A 20,125-nucleotide genomic window follows, 5' to 3' on the forward strand; every position below is an offset into this window, starting at 1 on the left:
TTTGAATTTCTAAGCGCGGGGTAGGGAACTCTGGCATGACTCTCCAGATAAATTAGGAACTACAATTCCCATCAGCCCCTACCAGCATGGCCAATTGGCCATGCTGACAGAGGCTGATGGGAATTGTAGTTCCTGAACATCCGGAGAGCCGCAGGTTCCCTACCCCTGCCCTAGCGGTTTACTGTTCCTGGGCCAGGGGTAGGCATGCCAGCCCCCTAATATTTTTTCCCTCCTACCTTCAGTAGATTTTCAAGACATTTTGTACAATCCTCTTCAAGAAAGTACCCACTCTCTGATCCAAAGTAATGCACTTGCATCATGGTATAATTTTAAGTCAGGGAGGGCTAACCCTCCCCTTTCCTTCAAATCTATGAGAGTAGTATACTTAATCCTGGGTTTCTTATTTTTCCAAATGAATTTGGTGATAATCTGCTTCCAGTCTGCAAAAACCTTTTGAGATGTAATAATAAGGATATTCTGGAACAAGTATAAGAGTTTTGGAAGAACTCTCATTTGTAGGGCTATACGTTCTAGCAATGACAGTGTCAGCTTGCCCCATTTATTTAGATCTTCTTTTATCTCCTTCCACAATTTTCCTTTCCGGTAGTTGTTCTTGAAAAGTGACTTGTTGGTTTTCTCTAAATTTATTCCCAAATGTCTGTATTTTAATACAGACTGGATCCCTATCTTTGTCTCTAACTGCTTTTCATTTTCCTTGGGTACATTGAAGAGAAACATTTTTGTTTTACTCTTATTCAATCTGTACCCTGCCTGTTCTCCAAATTCTTGGATTATATTTAAAATAGGTTCTAGGGATTCTGTTGGGTTGTTCACAATAGTGACAACGTCGCTCTGCTTGAAGGCCTCCTGATTTCTTTATGGCATTGTTCTTTTCAAGTTTTTAACCCCTCCAAATATTTTACTCTGTCTTAACTTATCTAACAGTACTTCCAGAACTGTGTTGAAAGCTTAACAAATCGCAAGTAGGACAACCCTCCTGCCTTGTACCTTTTGTAATGTTAAAACTTTGTGACAGTTTACCATTGATTTTCAATTTTGCTCTTTGATTTTGGTACATGCTCTCTATCGCTCTCCCAAACAAATTACCACTTCCCATCTCTTCTATCAATAATTTCATAAAGTTCCAATTTATATTGTTGAAGGCTTTTTCAGCGTCTAAAAATACTACTGCCAATTGTTAGCCTGGATTATTTTCAGCATTCTCGATGATATTGAGTACAGTTCTTTCGTTACTATAGCCATTATGTCCTGGTACAAAACCTACTTGATCTTCATTTAAATACTCCATCATTACTACCTACAGATGTTTGGCAAGGATGGCCGTGAAGATCTTATAGTTGTTATTTAATAACGATATCGGCCTGTAATAACATGGGCAGACTCGTTTTAGGGGTGGGATCTGTGCAAAGTCTCCCCCCCCCCCCCCCGGTGGGTTTTTTACCATCCTTATTGTCCGATGCGAAACGGGCCCAGGTGATGGAGATCAGTACACCCAGAGGAAAAGACCACTTTGGAAGGTGGGCTCTCTATGGCATTTATATCCCATTAAAGTTCCTCCCATCCCAAAACCCTGGCCTCCTCTGAGTCCATCTCCAGAATCTCCATGTATTTCCCAATCCACAACTGGCAACGCTTGGCATAGGTCTGATTTGCATTGGGAGTATGGTGCACAGGGGAAGGGGGTGCTTAAGGAGTCCCCTGTGTTGTTTTCCCAGGTGGTGCCAGGATGATGCTACTTGTCCTGCTCATGTGTCGCCCATTCGAGCACCTAATATTTCATGGGACACTGGCATGGCTGTGGGGGTTCATTTATGCATGCCTGCGTAGCTATGCAAAGGTGAGAAGTAAATTAAAAAAGAGACACGTCTCCATGTGAAGGCATGACAGCAACTCGGATTGTTTCTACAGGTTCCAATTATTGCCTGCATGGATGCATGAAAATGTGAAAATGGGTTACTTTATCCCAACTGCAACCCGTTATACATTTGCTGTGCGGAAGAGGCTCTGCAGGTCAGCTGTAATAGTGGGAGATCTCCAGCTACCACCTGGAGGTTGGCTACCCTACATATGCCCTGGGAATTAAGTTCCCAGCACAGAGCTCCTCACATGGAGATTCAGGGGACACAAGAGTTCTGGAACATATGACTGAGATGCCAGAGAGTCACTGCCAGTCTGTACTGGTTTGGTACAAGAATTGTTCTCATTTAGTATAAGGCACATCCCATATAACGGCATCAAAGTCCGTTGTCCTAAGGCTGGTCCTGAAAAGTTCTCCTTGTTGACTGAGGGATTAATGCCAAAGAGCTGAACAAACCTGATGAAAGTGTAGTGAAAGCTTTATTCGGCCATTAACATTCCTGATAATGCAGAGTAAATGTAGAGAGGGGTTTCGAACAACATAACTAGCTGATAGAGAGAGAATAATGAGCTGCAGAGCTTCTGAGAAGAAGCAGGATTAGGAAAACAATCTAGAAACAGACTTAGGAAAAAAACGGTACTATCCTAACAACATGGCCTTTCATCTTGATGTCACAAGGTTCTTCCTCTTTTCTTTTGCTTGCTCTACACTTTCACTATCAGAATGTTGAAGAATTTGAAGCAGGTCATTCCTAAAAGGTGCATGTTATAATTTCCAGATGGTACCCATTTGCTGAGCTCAAATGACATTGCAATTCATTAGCTTTAGTACATCTGGATATATTAATTTTGGTGTCTCTGAGAGCCAGCAGGGTGTAATGGTTAAGACAGCCAGACAAAGCCTTTATTGGCATTATAAATTACTATGTTACAATATTAAAAACAAGAAAAGGGAACATTTATCTATTAACTGAATCCATTAAAATACATTAAAAAGTGTAGTGGTTAAGAGCAGTGGAATCTGTTCTGGAGAACTAGGTTTGACTCTTATTTGGCAAACCAGGTTTGATTCCCAACTCCTCCACATGAGTGGCAGACTCTTATTTGGCAAACCAGGTTTGTTCGCTGCTCCTTTCTGTGGAGGACCATTCCGGCCATGACCTATCCTGGTCAACCCACAGACTGGTGCCCTTCGGCCTGTACAGTGGAATCAATTAAAATCCATTACATACATTAAAAAGTGTAGTGGTTAAGAGCAGTGGAATCTGATCTGGATAACTAGGTTTAATTCCCGACTCCTCCACATGAGTGGCAGACTCTTATTTGGCAAACCAGGTTTGTTCGCTGCTCCTTTCTGTGGAGGACCTGGTGCACTTTGGCCTGTACAGTGGAGCTGTGCACCATGATCTCCACCATTTGAAGATGAGGTTCAACTATGCACCTTATTTCACATCAAGAGGATAGGTGGTAATGCACTATTTAATTACTCTGGGTTAGAATGCAAGATTGTAATGGCTGAAAAGGGTTTTGGTGAATCATCTGCATAAAGCCATCCAAATGGTTATGATGGGGTCATTAAGTGTCCAGTAGATGTCCAGTAGATGTCCAGTAGTTTTCTTTGTATCTGTTAGTAGATGATGCCACAAAAAGTTTCACATTCTATGATAAACACACAGGAGCAGACAAGTCTGCTGTTCAACTGGTAGCTTGATTAGGATTTTGAGTCAATGAGCTGAGAATATGGGAACCAATTTGATCTGAAGAGTTCTTGGGAATCCAGTCGGTATGCTGCAAATTGGGGTAACTGTTTTTGTATTTTGATGGGAAGATAATTAAATTGGAAGTAGTGGTGGTGGTGGTGGTGGTGGCGGCGGCGGCGGCTTTCCCCCTTTTCACCAGATTAGAGTTGGCTGCTCATGTGGAGGAGTGGGGAATCAAACCCAGGTCTCAAAATTAGAATCCACTGCTCTTAACCACTACACCACTAACCCACCCTGGTAGCAAACTTGGTTTATATTAGTCACCATATGCACTCAAGCAGTGTCAAGACGGAAGAGCATTTGTACTATATCAGACATCCTGTTTTGATTAGTGCCTATATTTAATTAATCCATGAAATAGTCCTCAACAGTATATTCAGTTCTGGCTATTAGTGCAGGAGAATGTGTTGCACCATTATCTGTGACTTCATTGTTTCTTCATCTGTTTTCTACCAGAGATGCCTCAGACTTACAAGCCTCCCATATCAGCATGAAACACCTGTGTGCATTATCCACTGACAGTAGCATAACACAAGATATTTTGTTGCCTGTTCTCATTGCACACTGTATTCAGTCACCATTCCACAGCCATTTCTGAGTGCAGCAACAAACATGTGATAGTAGTTTTGTTCATATGTGACAGTGGACACATGTATGTACCTACATCTGTTTGTAAGAAACAGCCAGGGCACATTCACTTTGCTATTGAAATCATGGACTGGTATCTGCGTAAATATGGGGTTAGTATCACATGCTGGATATAACATGAGATGTGCTCAGTTCATGTATTTTTTTAAGTGTACATTGTATATGGATTATATGTGCAATCATTATAATTTGCTAACAAGGCTAATGTGCGTACAGGTTGCAACTTGGTTCTTACGCAGACACATGGTCCCAAGGGGTTGTAATATCTGAAGCACAAAGTTGAAATGATACCGTGTCTTTGCTCAAGCAGAATTCAGATTGGCACCACAACCCACAGGGAGAGATGGCTGATGTTTCCTTGTTGGACTGCTTGCCCCACCTATAAGAACTCCTGTTTGCCATGCAGGGGAAACTTAGGTGCTCTAATGGGCTACATGTGAGTTTTCACAGCAGGGCACATAGCAGGACCCTGGAACCACTTCTGGTTGGGAAAACAACACAGGGGGACACATTAATCACCCACAGTGGCATGACTGTGGGGGGTTCATTTGTGCATACCTGCGCATCGGTGGGAAGTACATTAGAAAAAAGAGATTTGTCTCTGTGTGAAGGCTCAACGGCAACCTGGCTTGTTTCTATGGGCACCAATTTCATGGATGCATGAAAACGCAAAAACAGGAAAATGGGTTACTTTATCACGATTGCAACCCGTTATACATTTGCTGTGCGGAAGAGGCTCTGGAGGTCAGTTGTAATAGTGGGAGATCTCCAGCTACCACCTGGAGGTTGACTACCCTACATATGCCCTGGGAATTAAGTTCCCAGCACAGAGCTCCCCACATGGAGATTCAGGGGACACAAGAGTTCTGGAACATATGACTGAGATGCCAGAGAGTCACTGCCAGTCTGTACTGGTTTGGTACAAGAATTGATCTCATTTAGTGTATGGCACATCCCATATAACGGCATCAAAGTCCGTTGTGCTAAGGCTGGTCCTGAAAAGTTCTCCTTGTTGACTGAGGGATTAATGCCGAAGAGCTGGACAAACCTGATGAAAGTGTAGTGAAAGCTTTATTTGGCCATTAACATTTCTGATAATGAAGAATAAATGCAGAGAGGAGTTTCGAACTACATAACTAGTTGATAGAGAGAGAATAATGAGCTGTGGAGCTTCTGAGAAGAAGCAGGATTAGGAAAGCAATCTAGAAACAGACTTATCAGGAAAAACGGTACTAGCCTCACAAGATGGCCTTTCATCTCGCTGTCACACAAGGTTCTTCCTCCTTTCTTTCGCTGACTCCACACTTCCACTGTCAGAATGTTGAAGAATTTGAAACAGGTCATTCCCAAAAGGTGCATGTTACAATTTCCAAATGGTATCCATCTGCTGAGCTGAAATGACATTGCAATTCATTAGCTTTAGTACATCTGGATGTATTAATTTTGGTGTCTTTGAGAGCCAGGATGATGTAGTGGTTAAGAACCGTGGACTCTTATCTGGGGAAGCAAGTTTGATTTCCCACTCCTCCATATGAGTGGCAGATTCTTATCTGGAGAACCGAGTTTGATTCCCCACTCCTCCACCTGAGTGGCAGACTCCTATTTGGCAAACCAGATTTAATTCCCCACTCCTCCACCTGAGTAGTGAACTCTTATTTGGCATATTGGGTTTGATTCCTCTCCTACATCTGAGTAGTGGACTCTTATATGGCAAACCGAGTTTGTTTCCCTGCTCCTATGCATGAAGCCTGTTCTTCAGAGCTCTCTCAGGGGAAGGGGGGTATGAATTCCAAACTCTTCTTCTTGGAGCAGGGAAACCAACCTGGTTCATCAGGTATGAGTCTGGGGCGCCTCTGAAGAACGGGGGAATCAAACCAGTTCTCCAGATCAGAGCATCTGCTCTTAACCCAGGGGTCAGGAACCCGCGGCTCGCGACCCGCATGTGGCTCTTCCGCCGCTGTTCTGCGGCTCCATGAGCCAAGCTGCCGGCCCAATCCTGGCCTCCCTGCAAGCAGCAGGGCGGGCGCATCCATCGCTCACGGCCAGCTAGGCCGCGCCGTGGGTTTTTTTCCCGCCCACCCCGCTGGATGCAGGGCAAGCGCTCTCCCGGCGGCCGGCCAAGCCGAGCCGCCAGCCACATCTTCGCCCGCCCGGGCGCATCCATCGCCCACGGCCGGCTAGGCCACGCCACGGGCTTGCTTCCCACCCTGCTGGTTGCGGGGCGAGCGCTCTCCTGGCGGCCGGCCAAGCCGAGCCAAGCCGCCAGCCCCATCTTCGCCCGCCCTGCAGGGAGCAGGGCGGGCGCATCCATCACCCACGGCTGGCTAGCCCGCATTGCGGGCTTGCTTCCCTCCCGGCCCGCTGGTTGTGGGGCGAGCGCTCTCCCGGCGGCCGGCCAAGCCGAGCCACCGGCCCCATCTTCGCCCGCCTTGCAGGGAGCAGGGTGGGCGCATCCATCGCCCATGGCTGGCTAGGCCACGCCGCGGGTTTTGCCTCCCACCCGGCTCGCTGGTTGCGGGGCCGCCGGCCCCATCCTCACCTGCCCTGCAGGCGCGGGGGTGGGGGAGGCCTGCGAGCGAGCGAGTGGGTGGGTGGGGGGTGAGCGGGGAGGGTGAGCCAAATGGCTCTTTGAGGGGGAAAGGTTCCCGACCCCTGTCTTAACCTCTTCACCCTTCTGACTCTACCAACTACTCTAGGGAGACTTCAGTCATCCCAATCCCTTTAAGATTTCCAAGATCAACCTCTCCCCTTATTCCGGAGCCCAGTTTGCGATTTCTGCTAAGGCGCTCTTTTTTCCACTCGGCGCTGCTCAACTTTGGCAAGGTGGAAGGAAGAAATCCGGTGCAATCCCCCCTCCCCCGCCCCTGCATGAAACGGCGAGGCAATGGATTAGGGGGTTTGGTCTTCAGTCCACGTGCGCGTATCGAAACGGGGCACATCTAGAGCCGGGAAAATCCCGAAGGCGTCTTCGCTCTGTGGAAACGCCGCCGTGTCGTCACTGCCAGGCGGGGTGAAAGAGGCGCTATAAAGGCGCGGCGTTGGCAGCTGTGCCGGCAGATCGCAGCCCAAAGCAGAGCCATGAGGAACTGGACGGGGCAGAGCCTGGCCGTGCTGAGCGGGTGGCCGGGCGCGCTGCCGCTGCCGCTCCTGCAGGCTCCCTGGGACTGGCTGCGGGCGCGAGAGCCGTGGCTCAGGTCGCCCTTCTTCCCCACCGTCTTCAACTTCCTCACCTACATGGCTTTCTGCTCGCCCTTCCTGGCGCTGGACCTCTTGCATCCCCGCCTGCCGGCCCTGAAGAAGTACAAGATCCAGCCTCAGGCGTCGCCCTCCGCGGCCGCCCTGCTGGCTTGCTTGACGCGCAGCCTCTACGACCACCTGGTCTGCATCTTCCCCGCCACCGTCGCCCACTGGTACTGGAGGCCGGTGAGCTTGCCCGACGGCGCTCCGGAGCTGCCCAGGCTGCTGCTGGACGTGGTGGTCGGCCTGCTGCTCTTCGACTTCTGCAACTTCCTGTGGCACCTGCTCCACCACCGCGTGCCTTGGCTGTACAAGACTTTCCACAAGGCCCACCACAAGCACATCTCCACCTTCGCGCTGAGCACCCAGGATTCCTCCGTGTGGGAGCTGCTGTGGCTGGGACTCTTCGCGGCTGGCATCCCCGTGCTGTTGGGGTTCCACCCCATGACGGAGATGGCTTTCTTCATGATCAATAGCTGGCTCTCTGTGGAGGACCATTCGGGCTACGACCTGCCCTGGTCGACCCACAGACTGGTGCCCTTCGGCCTGTATGGTGGGGCTGTGCACCACGATCTGCACCATTTGAAGATGAGGTTCAACTATGCGCCTTACTTCACCCACTGGGACAGACTGTTTGGTACCCTTGGCCAGGCGGTGGGGAAGCATCATGCACCTGCAAAACTAAACCAAGACTGAGTTCTTCCAGAGATCTCTCTCCTTCCCCACGATCAGTTAAACATTGGGGCACTCTGGACTGCACAAACCGATGAGCACAAATTGGCGCATTCTGGACTGCACAAACTGATCAGCACAAACTTGCACATGATTTTTAAAAATCTATTTATTTATTTATGTATTTATTTATTTGTGTGAAGCATCTCCAGCTACGATTGCTTGGTAAAAACAATGGCACAGGGCCCATCCGAATGAGGACCAAGTGGGTCCTGTTGTTGTTTGGATCCCGAAGCTTTTATAAAGCCATCCTGTATGTATGTAAGAGCGTTCTAGCTTACTGAAGTGTGTCGAAAGAGAGTGAGAATATTGTCTGCAAAAACTCCTGTGGTGTTCCTTTTGATTTTGCACAATGACCTGAATATGATAATCTAAATACATTTTCTATTTAAAATGTGAATTATTTATACTCATTTATATGTGAGAAATAAAACCATTATTTATATTGTACTTTTCCCTCTTTCATGTTTATTTTCTCTACATCTCTGAAAATTCTGGAAGGGATTCTTCAGTGATTCCAATCTGCTGGCTTTTAAATAGGGAATTTTGTGGGTGTGGAAAAGCATTCTACATTAAACTTACATGCATTAAAAAAGAAATATAGCATAAATACTTCAGGGGCGGAATCATAGAACTCTACACTGTCTTCTACACTTTTATAGCATCATCTCTGCCCCTTAGGTTATTGGTTTATTGCAGTAAAGCTGCAGTTGTATTGTCAAGTTTTGAGAACACGAACTACCATACGGCTGTGGGCTAGTGGAGAAAGAATTAGTACTTTCCTGCAAAGGACTGATTGCTAATTTTTAATCTTCCCTTTTAACCTGAAATCGCTGTACCAGCACACAATCTACACCACTCTTAGCTCCTTGGTGAAAGGGTGAGTTAAAAATGTAATGCTAATGTAACAGACAGCTTGGTGTGGAGAAGAGTTCACAGTGCATCTTCACATTCAGTGTGGGAAAGCGTCGCATCTTAACAGTTTTCAAAGACAAATTGGTAAACAGCTGCAAATTTCAAGTGCACATAGCCAGTAAGTGGTATAGTGGTTAAGAGCAGGTAGATTCTATTATGGAGAACCGTGTCTGATTCCCCACTCCTCCACCTGAGTGGCAGAGGCTCATTGGATGAACCAGATGTGTTTCTGCACTCCTACATTCCTGCTAGGTGTCCTTGGGCGAGTCACTGTTTTTCGGAACTATCTCAGCCCCACCTACCTCACAAGGTGTCAGTCGTGGGGGTGGGGGAGGGAAGGAGTTTGTAAGCTGGTTTGAGGCTCCTTGTGGCTGAGAAAAATGGAGTATAAATCTACACTTTTCCTAAAGAAAAAAACCCACACAATGGGCCGTTTTTGTTTTAGAATGCTCTGCTTGGCACTAGGACCCTAGAGAATGAAGCTACAATTTTAGGATTTCCCCCCCTTTTGCTGAGACAGAGTATAAGTACCATAACTATGCCCTGGTTTCCCTATCATTGAAGTAGTCAGGACAGCTCTTCCTGAACTGCCAGCCTGCAGCAGACCAGTCCTTTGTACTCTTGAGTCTCGTTCAGTTCTTGCAATGTTGGCAATCAAACCATATGCAGAGATCCTGGTATGAGTAATCCTCTCGATATGTGTGATTGCCCTTTTTTGGTGAGTAGGGCAGCACACATTTTCTGGCTTCAATATGTCCAAAGGAAAACTCAGGTGTTTCAGAGTACACTTGTTCATGTGCACCAAAGCTACACAATAGGTACGCTGCCCAGTTTAGAAGAGAAGAAGGTTTGGATTTATATCCCCCCTTTCTCTCCTGCAGGAGACTCAAAGGGGCTTACAATCTCCTTTCCCTTCCCCCCTAACAACAAACACCCTGTGAGGTAGGTGGGGCTGAGAGAGCTCCGAGAAGCTGTGACTAGCCCAAGGTCACCCAGCTGGTGTGTGTGGGAGTGTACAGGCTAATCTGAATTCCCCAGATAAGCCTCCACAGCTCAGGCGGCAGAGCTGGGAATCAAACCCGGTTCCTCCAGATTAGATACACGAGCTCTTAACCTCCTATGCCACTGCTGCTCTTTTACATAAAAGGGAAACCGTGCATGTTGGGAGGATAGGTGGTAATGCACTATTTAATTACTCTGGGTTAGAATGCAAGATTGTAATGGCTGAAAAGGGTTTTGGTGAATCATCTGCATAAAACCATTCAAATGGTTATGATGGGGTCATTAAGTGTGAACAGACTCCTTAGATGTCCAGTAGTTTTCTTTGTATAAATTAGCAGATGATGCCACAAAAAGTTTCACATTCTATGATAAACACACAGGAGCAGACAAGTCTGCTGTTCAACTGGTAGCTTGATTAGGATTTTGAGTCAGTGCACTGAGAATATGGGAACCAATTAGATCTGAAGAGTTCTTGGGTATCCAGTCGGTATGCTGCAAATTGGGGTAACTGTTCTTGTATAGTGGTGGAAGATAATTAAATGGGAAGTAGTAGTAGTAGTAGGGGTGGTTTTTATACATTGCTTTCCCTCTTTCACCAGGTTAGAGTTGGCTGCTCATGTGGAGGAGTGGGGGAATCAAACCCAGGTCTCAAAATTAGAATCCACTGCTCTTAACCACTACACCACCCTAGTAGAAACCTTGGTTTATATTAGTCACCATATGCACTCAAGCAGTGTCAAGACGGAAGAGCATTTGTACTATATCAGACATCCTGTTTTGATTAGTGCCTACATTTAATTAATTCAAGAAATAGTCCTCAACAGTATGTTCAGTTCTGGCTATTAGTGCAGGAGAATGTGTTGCACCATTATCTGTGACCTCATTGCTTCATCATCAGTTTCATACTAGAGATGCCTCAGACTTACAAGCCCCTCATATCAGCATGAAACACCTGTGTGCATTATCCACTGACAGTAGCACAACACAGATATTTTGTTGCCTGTTCTCATTGCACACTGTATTCAGTCACCACTCCCCAGCCATTTCTGCAGCAAAATACATGTGACTGTAGCTTTGTTCATATGTGACAGTGGACACATGTATGTACCTACATCTGTTTGTAAGAAACAGCCAGGGCACATTCACTTTGCTATTGAAATTGTGGACCAGCATCTGCATAAATGTGGGGTTAGTATCATGTGTTCAGCTGAATGTGTGCTGGATATAACATGAGATGTACACAGTGCATGTATTAAAATAAGTGTACATTGTATATGGATTGTATGTGCATTCATTGTCATTTGCTAACAAGGCTAATGTGCATACAGGTTGCAACTTGGGTCTTACACAGAAACGTGGTCCCAAGAGTTCGTAATATCTGAAGCACAAAGTCGAAAGGATACCGTGTCTTTACTTCAGTTTTGGATTGTAGCAAACTCTTTCATTGAAGCTAGAGAAGGAGACAGGAAATCATGCACTGCTTCCATTCACTGGACTCAGCTGCCCAATGCAAATTCTCAGTATGAGGGGTAAGGACTTAAGTGTAATGTGTCCACCTCTGGTCCCTTCAACCAGAAGTGCTCTGGAAGTTTTGTGGTTGAACTTAATTCCCAAGTGTACTCAAGCAGAATTCAGATTGGCATCATGACCCACAAGGAGAGATGGCTGACGTTTCCTTGTTGGAAACGTTGGGCTGCTTGCCTCACCTATAAGAACTCATGGGAACCCCTGTTTGCCATGCAGTGGAACCTTAGGTGCTCTAATGGGCTACACATGATCAGGGTAATAGCATCATCTTGGCACCACTCCTGGTTGGGAAAACAATACGGGGGGACTCCTTAAACACCCCCTTCCCCTGTGCACCATAGTCCCAATGGAAGTCACACCTGTGCCCAGGGTTGCCAGTTCTGTTTTGGGAAATACATGGAAATTCTGGAGATGGACCCAGAGGAGGGGAGGGTTTGGGGAGGGGAGGAACTTTAATGGGATATAAATGCCATAGAGTCCACTTTTCAAAGTGGCCTTTTCCTCCAGGTGAACCGATATCCATCACTTGGGCCCATTCCTCACTGGGCAATAAGAATGGTAGGATGGTAAAAAAAACAATTTGGGGGGGGGGACTTTGCATGAATCCCACCCCTAAAACGAGTGTGCCCCATGCTATTTTCTCCAAACCAGGTTTTCTGAGATTCATGCTATTAGTGAGATTTTTCAAAAATCCTGGGTTGCAGCCACGACTGAGCAAAAGGCTGGGCAGGAGGCGGTTTATTTGCCTCCGTTTCCTTTTTTAAAATTTCACACATGTTCCATGCTGGTATGGGAGACTCCTCTGACCTGTGAATATTCTCTCCAATGACTTTTTTTTAAACCTTTGCCTGACAATCTTCCTTCATTGATCTAGGATAAGGGAATATTAATTTGTGAAGAGTCAGTCTTCTCTTCACCTCCACACTTTATGTGTGTCAGAGCAGAAATGAAGCGTTGAATTACTGATGAAGCTGCATCTGAGGTCTGATCCAGGGAGATCTTGGGTCTTACACAGAAACATGGTCCTAAGAGATTGTAATATCAGAAGCAGAATTTTTCCAGATACTGTTGCCTCTAAAGCGACAGGGGGGGCACTTGTGCCCTCTATTGGCCAGAATTAAAGCAGCAAGATGGAGAACTTTTGTGACCATTGCACGGTAGTGTAAATACTGAGAAACACTGGCTAATTTTGGTTTTTAAATAAAATTGTTCCACACAGGAAAGTACTCTTCCTTGGCTCTCATATCTGAGTTCCTACAGACTGAATCATATTAATAATCTGACAAGTAACAACGCTCCCCCCTGTATTTATCTCTCCCATTTGAACGGGGCCACTTGGCACACTACCTGTATTGTTTAATAAACCCTGTTCAAAGGAGAGCCATAATGCTCGCCAGGTTCAATGTTATGCCTTCTGCCTTGTTACATGGCAGATTTAATAAGCAAGAAAAGGAGAAAAGGTTGTGCCCATGTAACGATGGCTCAGTTGAATCTCTGGCCCACCAATTACTTCACTGTCTCAGATTCAAGGAAATCAGATCCAAGTATGTGGAATCTCACTCCTTTACATTTTAACCCGATCTCCCTCCGATTTGAAATCTAGGATTTCACACTTTTACTTGTTGAACAACCCTGATCCTTCTCTCTGTATGATAGTGGCAGACTTTCTTCTGGAAATTACTAAATGCCAGTAGATTTCCTTCGTCCTATCATGTATATCCTGTATTGTATATGCTTTTTAATCTGTTTTTATTATTGTTGTACTGCTTTATGCCAATAAAGGCTTGCTATCTAAAAAAAAATAAAATGTTAAGGCTAAAATGGAGGAAAGATGCTCTACTATTGACTGAGGAGAACTTGGGTCTGGCATCCTAAAGTTCTTTGCGGATGGCAGTATTCGAGTTTGTTAACTCAATTGGTCTGGTCTCTTCCTTTAATAGTTGAGGGAATTCGCTGGAAACAGACCGGCAAAATGAGATCCAAGTTGGGGATCTCTCCTAGTGTATTCTGCTCAAAACCTGAATTGAAATGGAAAAGGATTTAATTTTATTGAGGGATCAAATATAATAAAATACAGTCTCGAGCATCTAGAATTTAAGAAGTCTAGGAAATAGAAAGGTGAGCAATAGCAGGAACGGAAGAGGGTGTTGGGAAAGTGATATTTACTGTTCCAAAAGTAGGGAAGTCTAAAAAGAGCAGGAGAAACAGCCAATGCACTCAGCTGACTCCAGAGCATGAGTAGGGTTGCCAACCGGCCCTGAGGGGTACAAATCCTGTTCCTTTAACATACTTAATGTACTAAAATAGGTCGTTGAAGCTTTACATGGAATGGAGATAAATCACATGAACTCAACTTTCCATTAAGCTTCTGTTAAAAGGACGGGGCTTTTCCCTTCCCCCAGGTTGTTGACAAACCTGAGCATGTGCCATTTTCTTTAGTATGTGTGGAGAAATGGCTCCTTCCCCCCCCCCTTCTGTTTCCTTTTTCTTTCATCCTCTCCTTCTCCAACCAGGTACCAGAGATTTGGAGGACTAAGAAATCCCAGAGATACATCAGGAAATGCTACCTGACCTAGGGGGAAATGATATCTTGACCCAGCCTGACCTGGTCAAAGGAGGGTGGGGTCTGCGTTCTGATAATTCGAGGGGAAGAGAGGGGCGGGGTCTCTTGGCTCAGGTCTCTCTCTGGAGGAGCAGAGCTCTTACCTGAACTGGGAAGGCTGACATCCATTTTCTGGACCATGTGCCTCAATGCCAGGTAATGTGGAAGACTCTTTGCCAATGGCAACATTTCCTAAGCTCTAAGGACTCACTACCCTGCTTTCTACCATCTTTAGCCAGGGTATGTATTAGTGATAGGAAAAGAAAAGGGGATTTGCGTCTTTATCTCCTTTTTATTTTGTAACCCTTACTTATAAAATCTGGTGTGTGCTAAAACATATGAGTAGTAATCTCATTTCTCCTTTTAATAAATACTTTTTTAAAACCTTAGCTGTGGAGGAAGAGTTCCCTCTGTACCACTCTATGCCCTCTACTGTCTTGGACACGCTTATGTAAATCCAGGAGAGTAGAGGAAGGCTGAGCAGCTTTTCCTCCAGGATCTCCCAGTCTACTCCTGTGGAACCCAGGAGAGGGGAACCAATGTGAAACTGGAGGCAGGGGCCCCTGATGCAGTGGGAAGAGGAAGCTGGGAAATCCTGATCTTCCCCAGCAGGCAGTCCCTCAACTGATCAGGTGGTGGCAGCATACTCCAAAGAGAAAATTACCAGCCCTCTCCCAGAATCCCAGTGAGTAACTCCTGGGGGTGTGCAGAGTGTGAACATGGGGCCTGCCAGCCAAAAGCAAGCCCGTTTCGCCACAGGCCCCATTTGGTGGCAGCGGTGGGATGAGAACAAACAGAGAACTGGTGGATTTAAAAACAAACAGGGAACTTGGAACTGGGCAAACGCTATACACAGAGAGAGCATCGGAAGTTTTGTTTTTTTTCCTGGTCCAACTGGAGTAGGGTCCAGAACAGTTTAGCTGGGATGGAGCTAGAGGAGCATGTGAGAATTCTAAGAAATGACCAAGCAACAGCTTCAGGAGGAATGCCAGAAGCAAGAATATATCCTGTGAGAACAAGTCTGTAGATGAGATGAAGGCTCTCCCTGCTAAGTAGGATTGATGGGCAGCAGGGGCAGCTTCAGCTCCTCACCATTCCAACAAGCCCCCCAGCCCAAACGATGCAGTCCGGATCCAGGAGTTTAGAACTGGAAAAGTTGAGGCTGCAGGCGAGAGAAAGAGATAGAACTCCAGAGGCTGAGAATCCAGGAGGAGCAACGCGAAAGAGGTGCAAAAGAGACAGGAGAGACAGAGAAGCCACTTGCAGGAGAGCTAGCTGAGTGGGAGGAAAAGATGCTGGAGAGAAAGGGAGAAGATGCAGCAGGACAGCAGAGGAAGCATTGACCTCGAAGATGCGTTGCGTCTGCAGGAAGAAAGCAGCGGAAAATAAATGTTACCCCAAAGAAGACTTTGTACTAATACAGGGAGTGGGAGGACCCCTCCATATATATCTTACAAATTTTGAAAAGGCAGCTTATGCAGTGGGGAATTCGCAGAGGCCCAGTACATGTGTCCCACCACCTCTGTATAGCATTCTTACTGGGGAGCTTGGCTGCCATCTATCATAAAGCATGCAAAGAGCTGGGATGGGGGAGTAACTTTTAAAGATTTCGAAAGCTACTGTAAGTTAAGGAAGGTTCAAACTGGGGGCTGACCACTTTCAAAAGCAATTTCGGGTCTTATCTCCCCAGCAATGCAAAAGCGTATTCTGAGTATATGTGGTGAAATGAGTGAGATGGGAGGAGATGGGTGGAAGAAGCCAAATGACAGGGGACTTTGAATCATTATTCCAGTTACTGGTTCTAGACCTCAACTCTATTCAAAAAAAACTCCCCCAAGGAGCTGAAATGTCTGGTGAGAAGGACAAGAGGCCCAAAATGCTACTGAGGCCCCTCAGAAATTGGCGGATGAGTTGGTGCTACAGAACAGGGAGTGGGTTGGACTGGAGGACTTCCCAAGTTGGGAAGGGAAGGGAAAGGGTTCCAGAGGGGTGGGAAGGCAGAGTCTCAAACCAAAGCGGGAAGGGCTGCTGCTGCTCCGGCAGAGGTTAAAGAAAGCCCCAGATTCGGCTAAGTGGAACCGGCCTCAGGTTAGGGAAAATGCTTTATCTGTGAGGGCACCGACCATTTAATGGGCGGCGTGCCCACAGTTGCAAAGTAAGAACCTCCAAAACCCCGCCTCCAAAAGCAATTCAACCAGCCCAAAGGTAAAGGAGCGGGTGGCTGTGAGGTGAACTCATGAGTGCCTTCTTTACTCACAAATGGAGCCTGCAGAAGCCTGTGGGTGACTATGTGTGGAGCCAGTGCGGCTGAGGGACCAGCTGGTTCTGGGATATGCTTTCGACACAGGTTCCTCTGTTACCCTAGTGCGAGCTGATGATCTGGTGTCACTGTGAGTCTGATATTCTGGCCCAACCCACATCATTTCAAATCCAGAGGATTGGTGGGAGCCTGACTGTTCCTGCGGCACGGATGCCTGTAGGTATGGAGAGAGGGTTGGTGGGCCTCACGGAAATGGGAAGGTTATAGAAGGACCAGCCCTACCCTGTGTTGATTGGCCGGGACCTTCTGGGAGGCCAGCACCAGTAAATGTGGTATACCCGCAGCCAGACCCTGAGTGGGTGGGGAAAGCAAGTTCTGAGGAGGATTGCAGGACTCCACCTACTTTAAGGAGAGGTTGGGGCCCCAGGTACTACAGAGGCTGGGAGCCCAGATAACCCAGGAAGGGGAGGGCAACCCATCTCGAGAAACTGCAGGGTGGGGTGTCACAAAAGCTAAGTGAGAGGGGGCAGTTCTCCCCGACACAGCTGGAGGCTGTGGATCTTTCTGGCAAGGAAAGAGTATCTGTCTCTTACACTCTGGTGAGGTGAGCAGACAGAGGTAACACTGGTAGTAGGGGGCAGCTCCCCCCAGGGCGTTATGAAGCTGAGGGTTTCAAAGAGGCAGAACTAGAGGGGCACTGAGGCTAGCTTTGGCTCAGAGGAGCAGATAGCTGAATGTTTGGAGTGCACCAGAAGGGTTTCTGAAAGAGGTTCAGTGTGATCCTAGTCTGAAACACCTCCGCCAAGTGGCTATAGGCAGATCAAGAGGTGGAATTCTCACTGAGGCCCCTGGGTCGGAGCAAGTTGTCTGGAAGCAGGGAAGGTTGTATAGACTTTGGTTGCCACAGGGCAGACAGGTATAAACGGGGATGCCATCGCAGGCAGCTGGTAGCCAAGGAAGTATAGGAGGAGACTTGATGGAGTTGGTACATGACATCCCATGTGCAGGGCATTTAGGCATCCGTAGGGAAGACTAGACAGAGGCTTCTGTTGAACTTCCTACTGGCCCTGGCGAAGTTAGCACAGGATGTGAGAGGCATATTGTAACTCCCTGTCCAATCTGGGCGTCAGAGAGAGTGGAGCAAGAGTGATTCGTGAACAAAGAGCACCCTTACAGCCCCTCCCTATCATGGGAGGAGGCATCTCCTGGTGAGGGCAGTGGGCATTTGACAGTATGGTTGGGCCTTTCCCAAAACTCTACCCAGAGAGGGGAAGAGGTTCATTCTAACTTTGGTGGACTTCATGCAACCTTCAGGTACCCTAGAGGCAGTACCACTGGCATCCCACGGATGCCCCAGCAGTGGCGGAGGCTCTGAAGTTAAGGTCTTCTAGTCAGTTAGGGTTCCCTACAAGAAGATCTTGACAGACAGGGGCGCAATTTCCTGTCGGAGTTGATGGACCCCCAGTCGAATGGACTCACAGCAGAGATTTCAATGGGACCCTGAAAGGGATGCTGAGGACATATGTTGATTCTCACCCCCCCAGGACTGGGATGAGAAGTTGCCACAGTTGTTGCTTTGCCTACAGGGGAGGTTCCACAAAGAGTCTACTGGTTTCTCCCCTTTTGAACCTGTACATGGCTTTGGAGAGAAGGGTCAGAGGGCAGCTAGATCTGAGGTAAAGGAAAGGTGGGAGGAGAAGATTCCCTAAAAGGCAAAGAAGTCAGTGGTTGATTATGTTCTGGTCCCATTCAGAGAACGGCTTACAGATATGATGAGTGTTGTTCCAGGAGAACCTCTAGCCAAAGGCCAAGCACACACAGAGCAATTGGTAATGATAAGACAGCAAAGGTCTCGTGACTCTTTTAGAGTTAGGGGACAAAGTGATGGTTTTTCTGCCTCTTCTCTCAGACAAGCTGAAGGCGTAATGGGAAGGACCGCAGCATGTGATTGTGGATAGGCTGGATGATGCTACTTATGGCGCAGTGGCATTTAGAAAGGTCTGTGGTGAAAAGACCAGGTTGTACATGTTAATATGCTGAAGCCATGTATCTGGAGAGGAGGATGGTGTTGAATGTGACCAGGAGAGAGGGAGGGAGACAGAGGAACCAGATGACACCTTAGTGGATGTTTCTTTGGCCCACTTCTCTGAACCTGCTCCAGTGGGAGGAGCTGGTGTGGCCTGCAAATGTAATGTACGGTACACTGGACAAGAAGGAAAGAATCCTGTCAGTGTTGCACAGGTTTGGAGGGGATGTTTTTAGGAAAGAACCAGGGAGGACAAATCCTTGGCTAAGCTTGTGGAATAGATACATAGGGACCCATGGACCTATCCAGTGCCCCCCATACCGGGATTGAATGGGCGAGTGCCTGCAGATGTCCCGGAGGGAGGTAGAAAAGAAATGTTAGGGACTGGGAGCGATCCAGCCCCTCACTAAGCCCATGGGCGGCCCCTGTTGTCCCTAGTGGCCAAAGCTTTCAGGATGGTTCGATTAGGTTTGTGTGTGGACTACAGGAAGCTCAATAGTATCCCACAAAACTAGGCAGCTTACCCTATGCCCCTTTCGAATAGATACTCTGCTGGATATGCTTGGATCTACCAGGGTGATATCCACTGGTAGATGCTTTGCGCGGGGATACTGGCAGATGGAATTCGAGTTTCAGAACCAAGAGCTAAGTCTGCCCTTTATTACCCCAGATGGACTGTATTATGAGTCTCACAGTCCTCCCCTTTGGCCTCAGGACTCTGGGATCGTATTGGCTGTTCTAATGCAAGAGTGGGAGGGCAATCTTCCAGACATCCAATTGCATATCTCAGCAAGAGGAAACTGATCCCTCGGGAGAAAAACTTGTCTTCAGTGCAAAAAGAATGTTTGGCAGCATTGTATGGGCACTGGACAAAACTACGCACCTTACTTGTGGGGGCAGCAGAATTTACCCTTCCTTTGACAGACTATTCATCCCTCCAATGGCTGCAGACCTCATGAAGAGACTCAAACACTAAGCTGCAGAGGTGGTCATGGAGGATTCTAGGAATTCAACATGAAGATTGAAATTACATTGCTGGGATCGTAACAATGTGGTGGCAGATTTCCTGTCCAGGAAGGACATGGACTCATGAAGCTGAATGTCTGTATGTATCCTAATGTGTATCTGGCTGTAAATGACGTTGTTTGGATTTTGCTGCAGAGCGCCCTTCTGTAAAAGGGTGCTCCCTCCGCTTTGAATCTTTGGAGGGGGTGATGTGGAGAAATGGCTCCTTCCCCCCCCCCCTTCTGTGTTTCCTTTTTCTTTCATCCTCTCCTTCTCCAACCAAGGTACCAGAGATTTGGAGGACTAAGAAATCCCAGAGATACATCAGGAAATGCTACTCCTGACCTAGTGGGAAATGATATCTTGACTCCAGCCTGGACCTGGTCAAAGGAGGGTGGGGGTCTGGGATCTGATAAAATTGAGGGGAAAGAGAGGGGCGAGGTCTCTTGGCTCAGGTCTCTCTGGAGGGGAGCAGAGCTCTTACCTGAACTGGGAGGTTGGCGGCATCCCATTTTCTGGACCATGTGCTCAGC

At 47.1% G+C, this 20,125-nt stretch overlaps 1 protein-coding gene across 1 annotated transcript; it reads left to right on the forward strand.

Moving 5' to 3' along the window:
• The first annotated feature begins 7,353 nt into the window (after positions 1 to 7,353).
• Positions 7,354 to 8,705, forward strand: CH25H (cholesterol 25-hydroxylase). The gene has a single exon (XM_048506369.1). It carries the CDS (start codon positions 7,365 to 7,367, stop codon positions 8,217 to 8,219), a length of 855 nt encoding a protein of 284 aa, XP_048362326.1. The 5' UTR covers positions 7,354 to 7,364; the 3' UTR covers positions 8,220 to 8,705.
• Positions 8,706 to 20,125: the final 11,420 nt, after the last annotated feature.

The sequence above is a fragment of the Sphaerodactylus townsendi genome, linkage group LG08 (genome assembly GCF_021028975.2).
Source record: "Sphaerodactylus townsendi isolate TG3544 linkage group LG08, MPM_Stown_v2.3, whole genome shotgun sequence".
NCBI classification, from domain to species: Eukaryota; Metazoa; Chordata; class Lepidosauria; order Squamata; family Sphaerodactylidae; genus Sphaerodactylus; species Sphaerodactylus townsendi.

Bases quoted from the DNA above. Each gene is read 5' to 3' on its own strand.
- CH25H (XM_048506369.1), top strand. From the start codon at position 7,365: ATGAGGAACTGGACGGGGCAGAGCCTGGCCGTGCTGAGCGGGTGGCCG.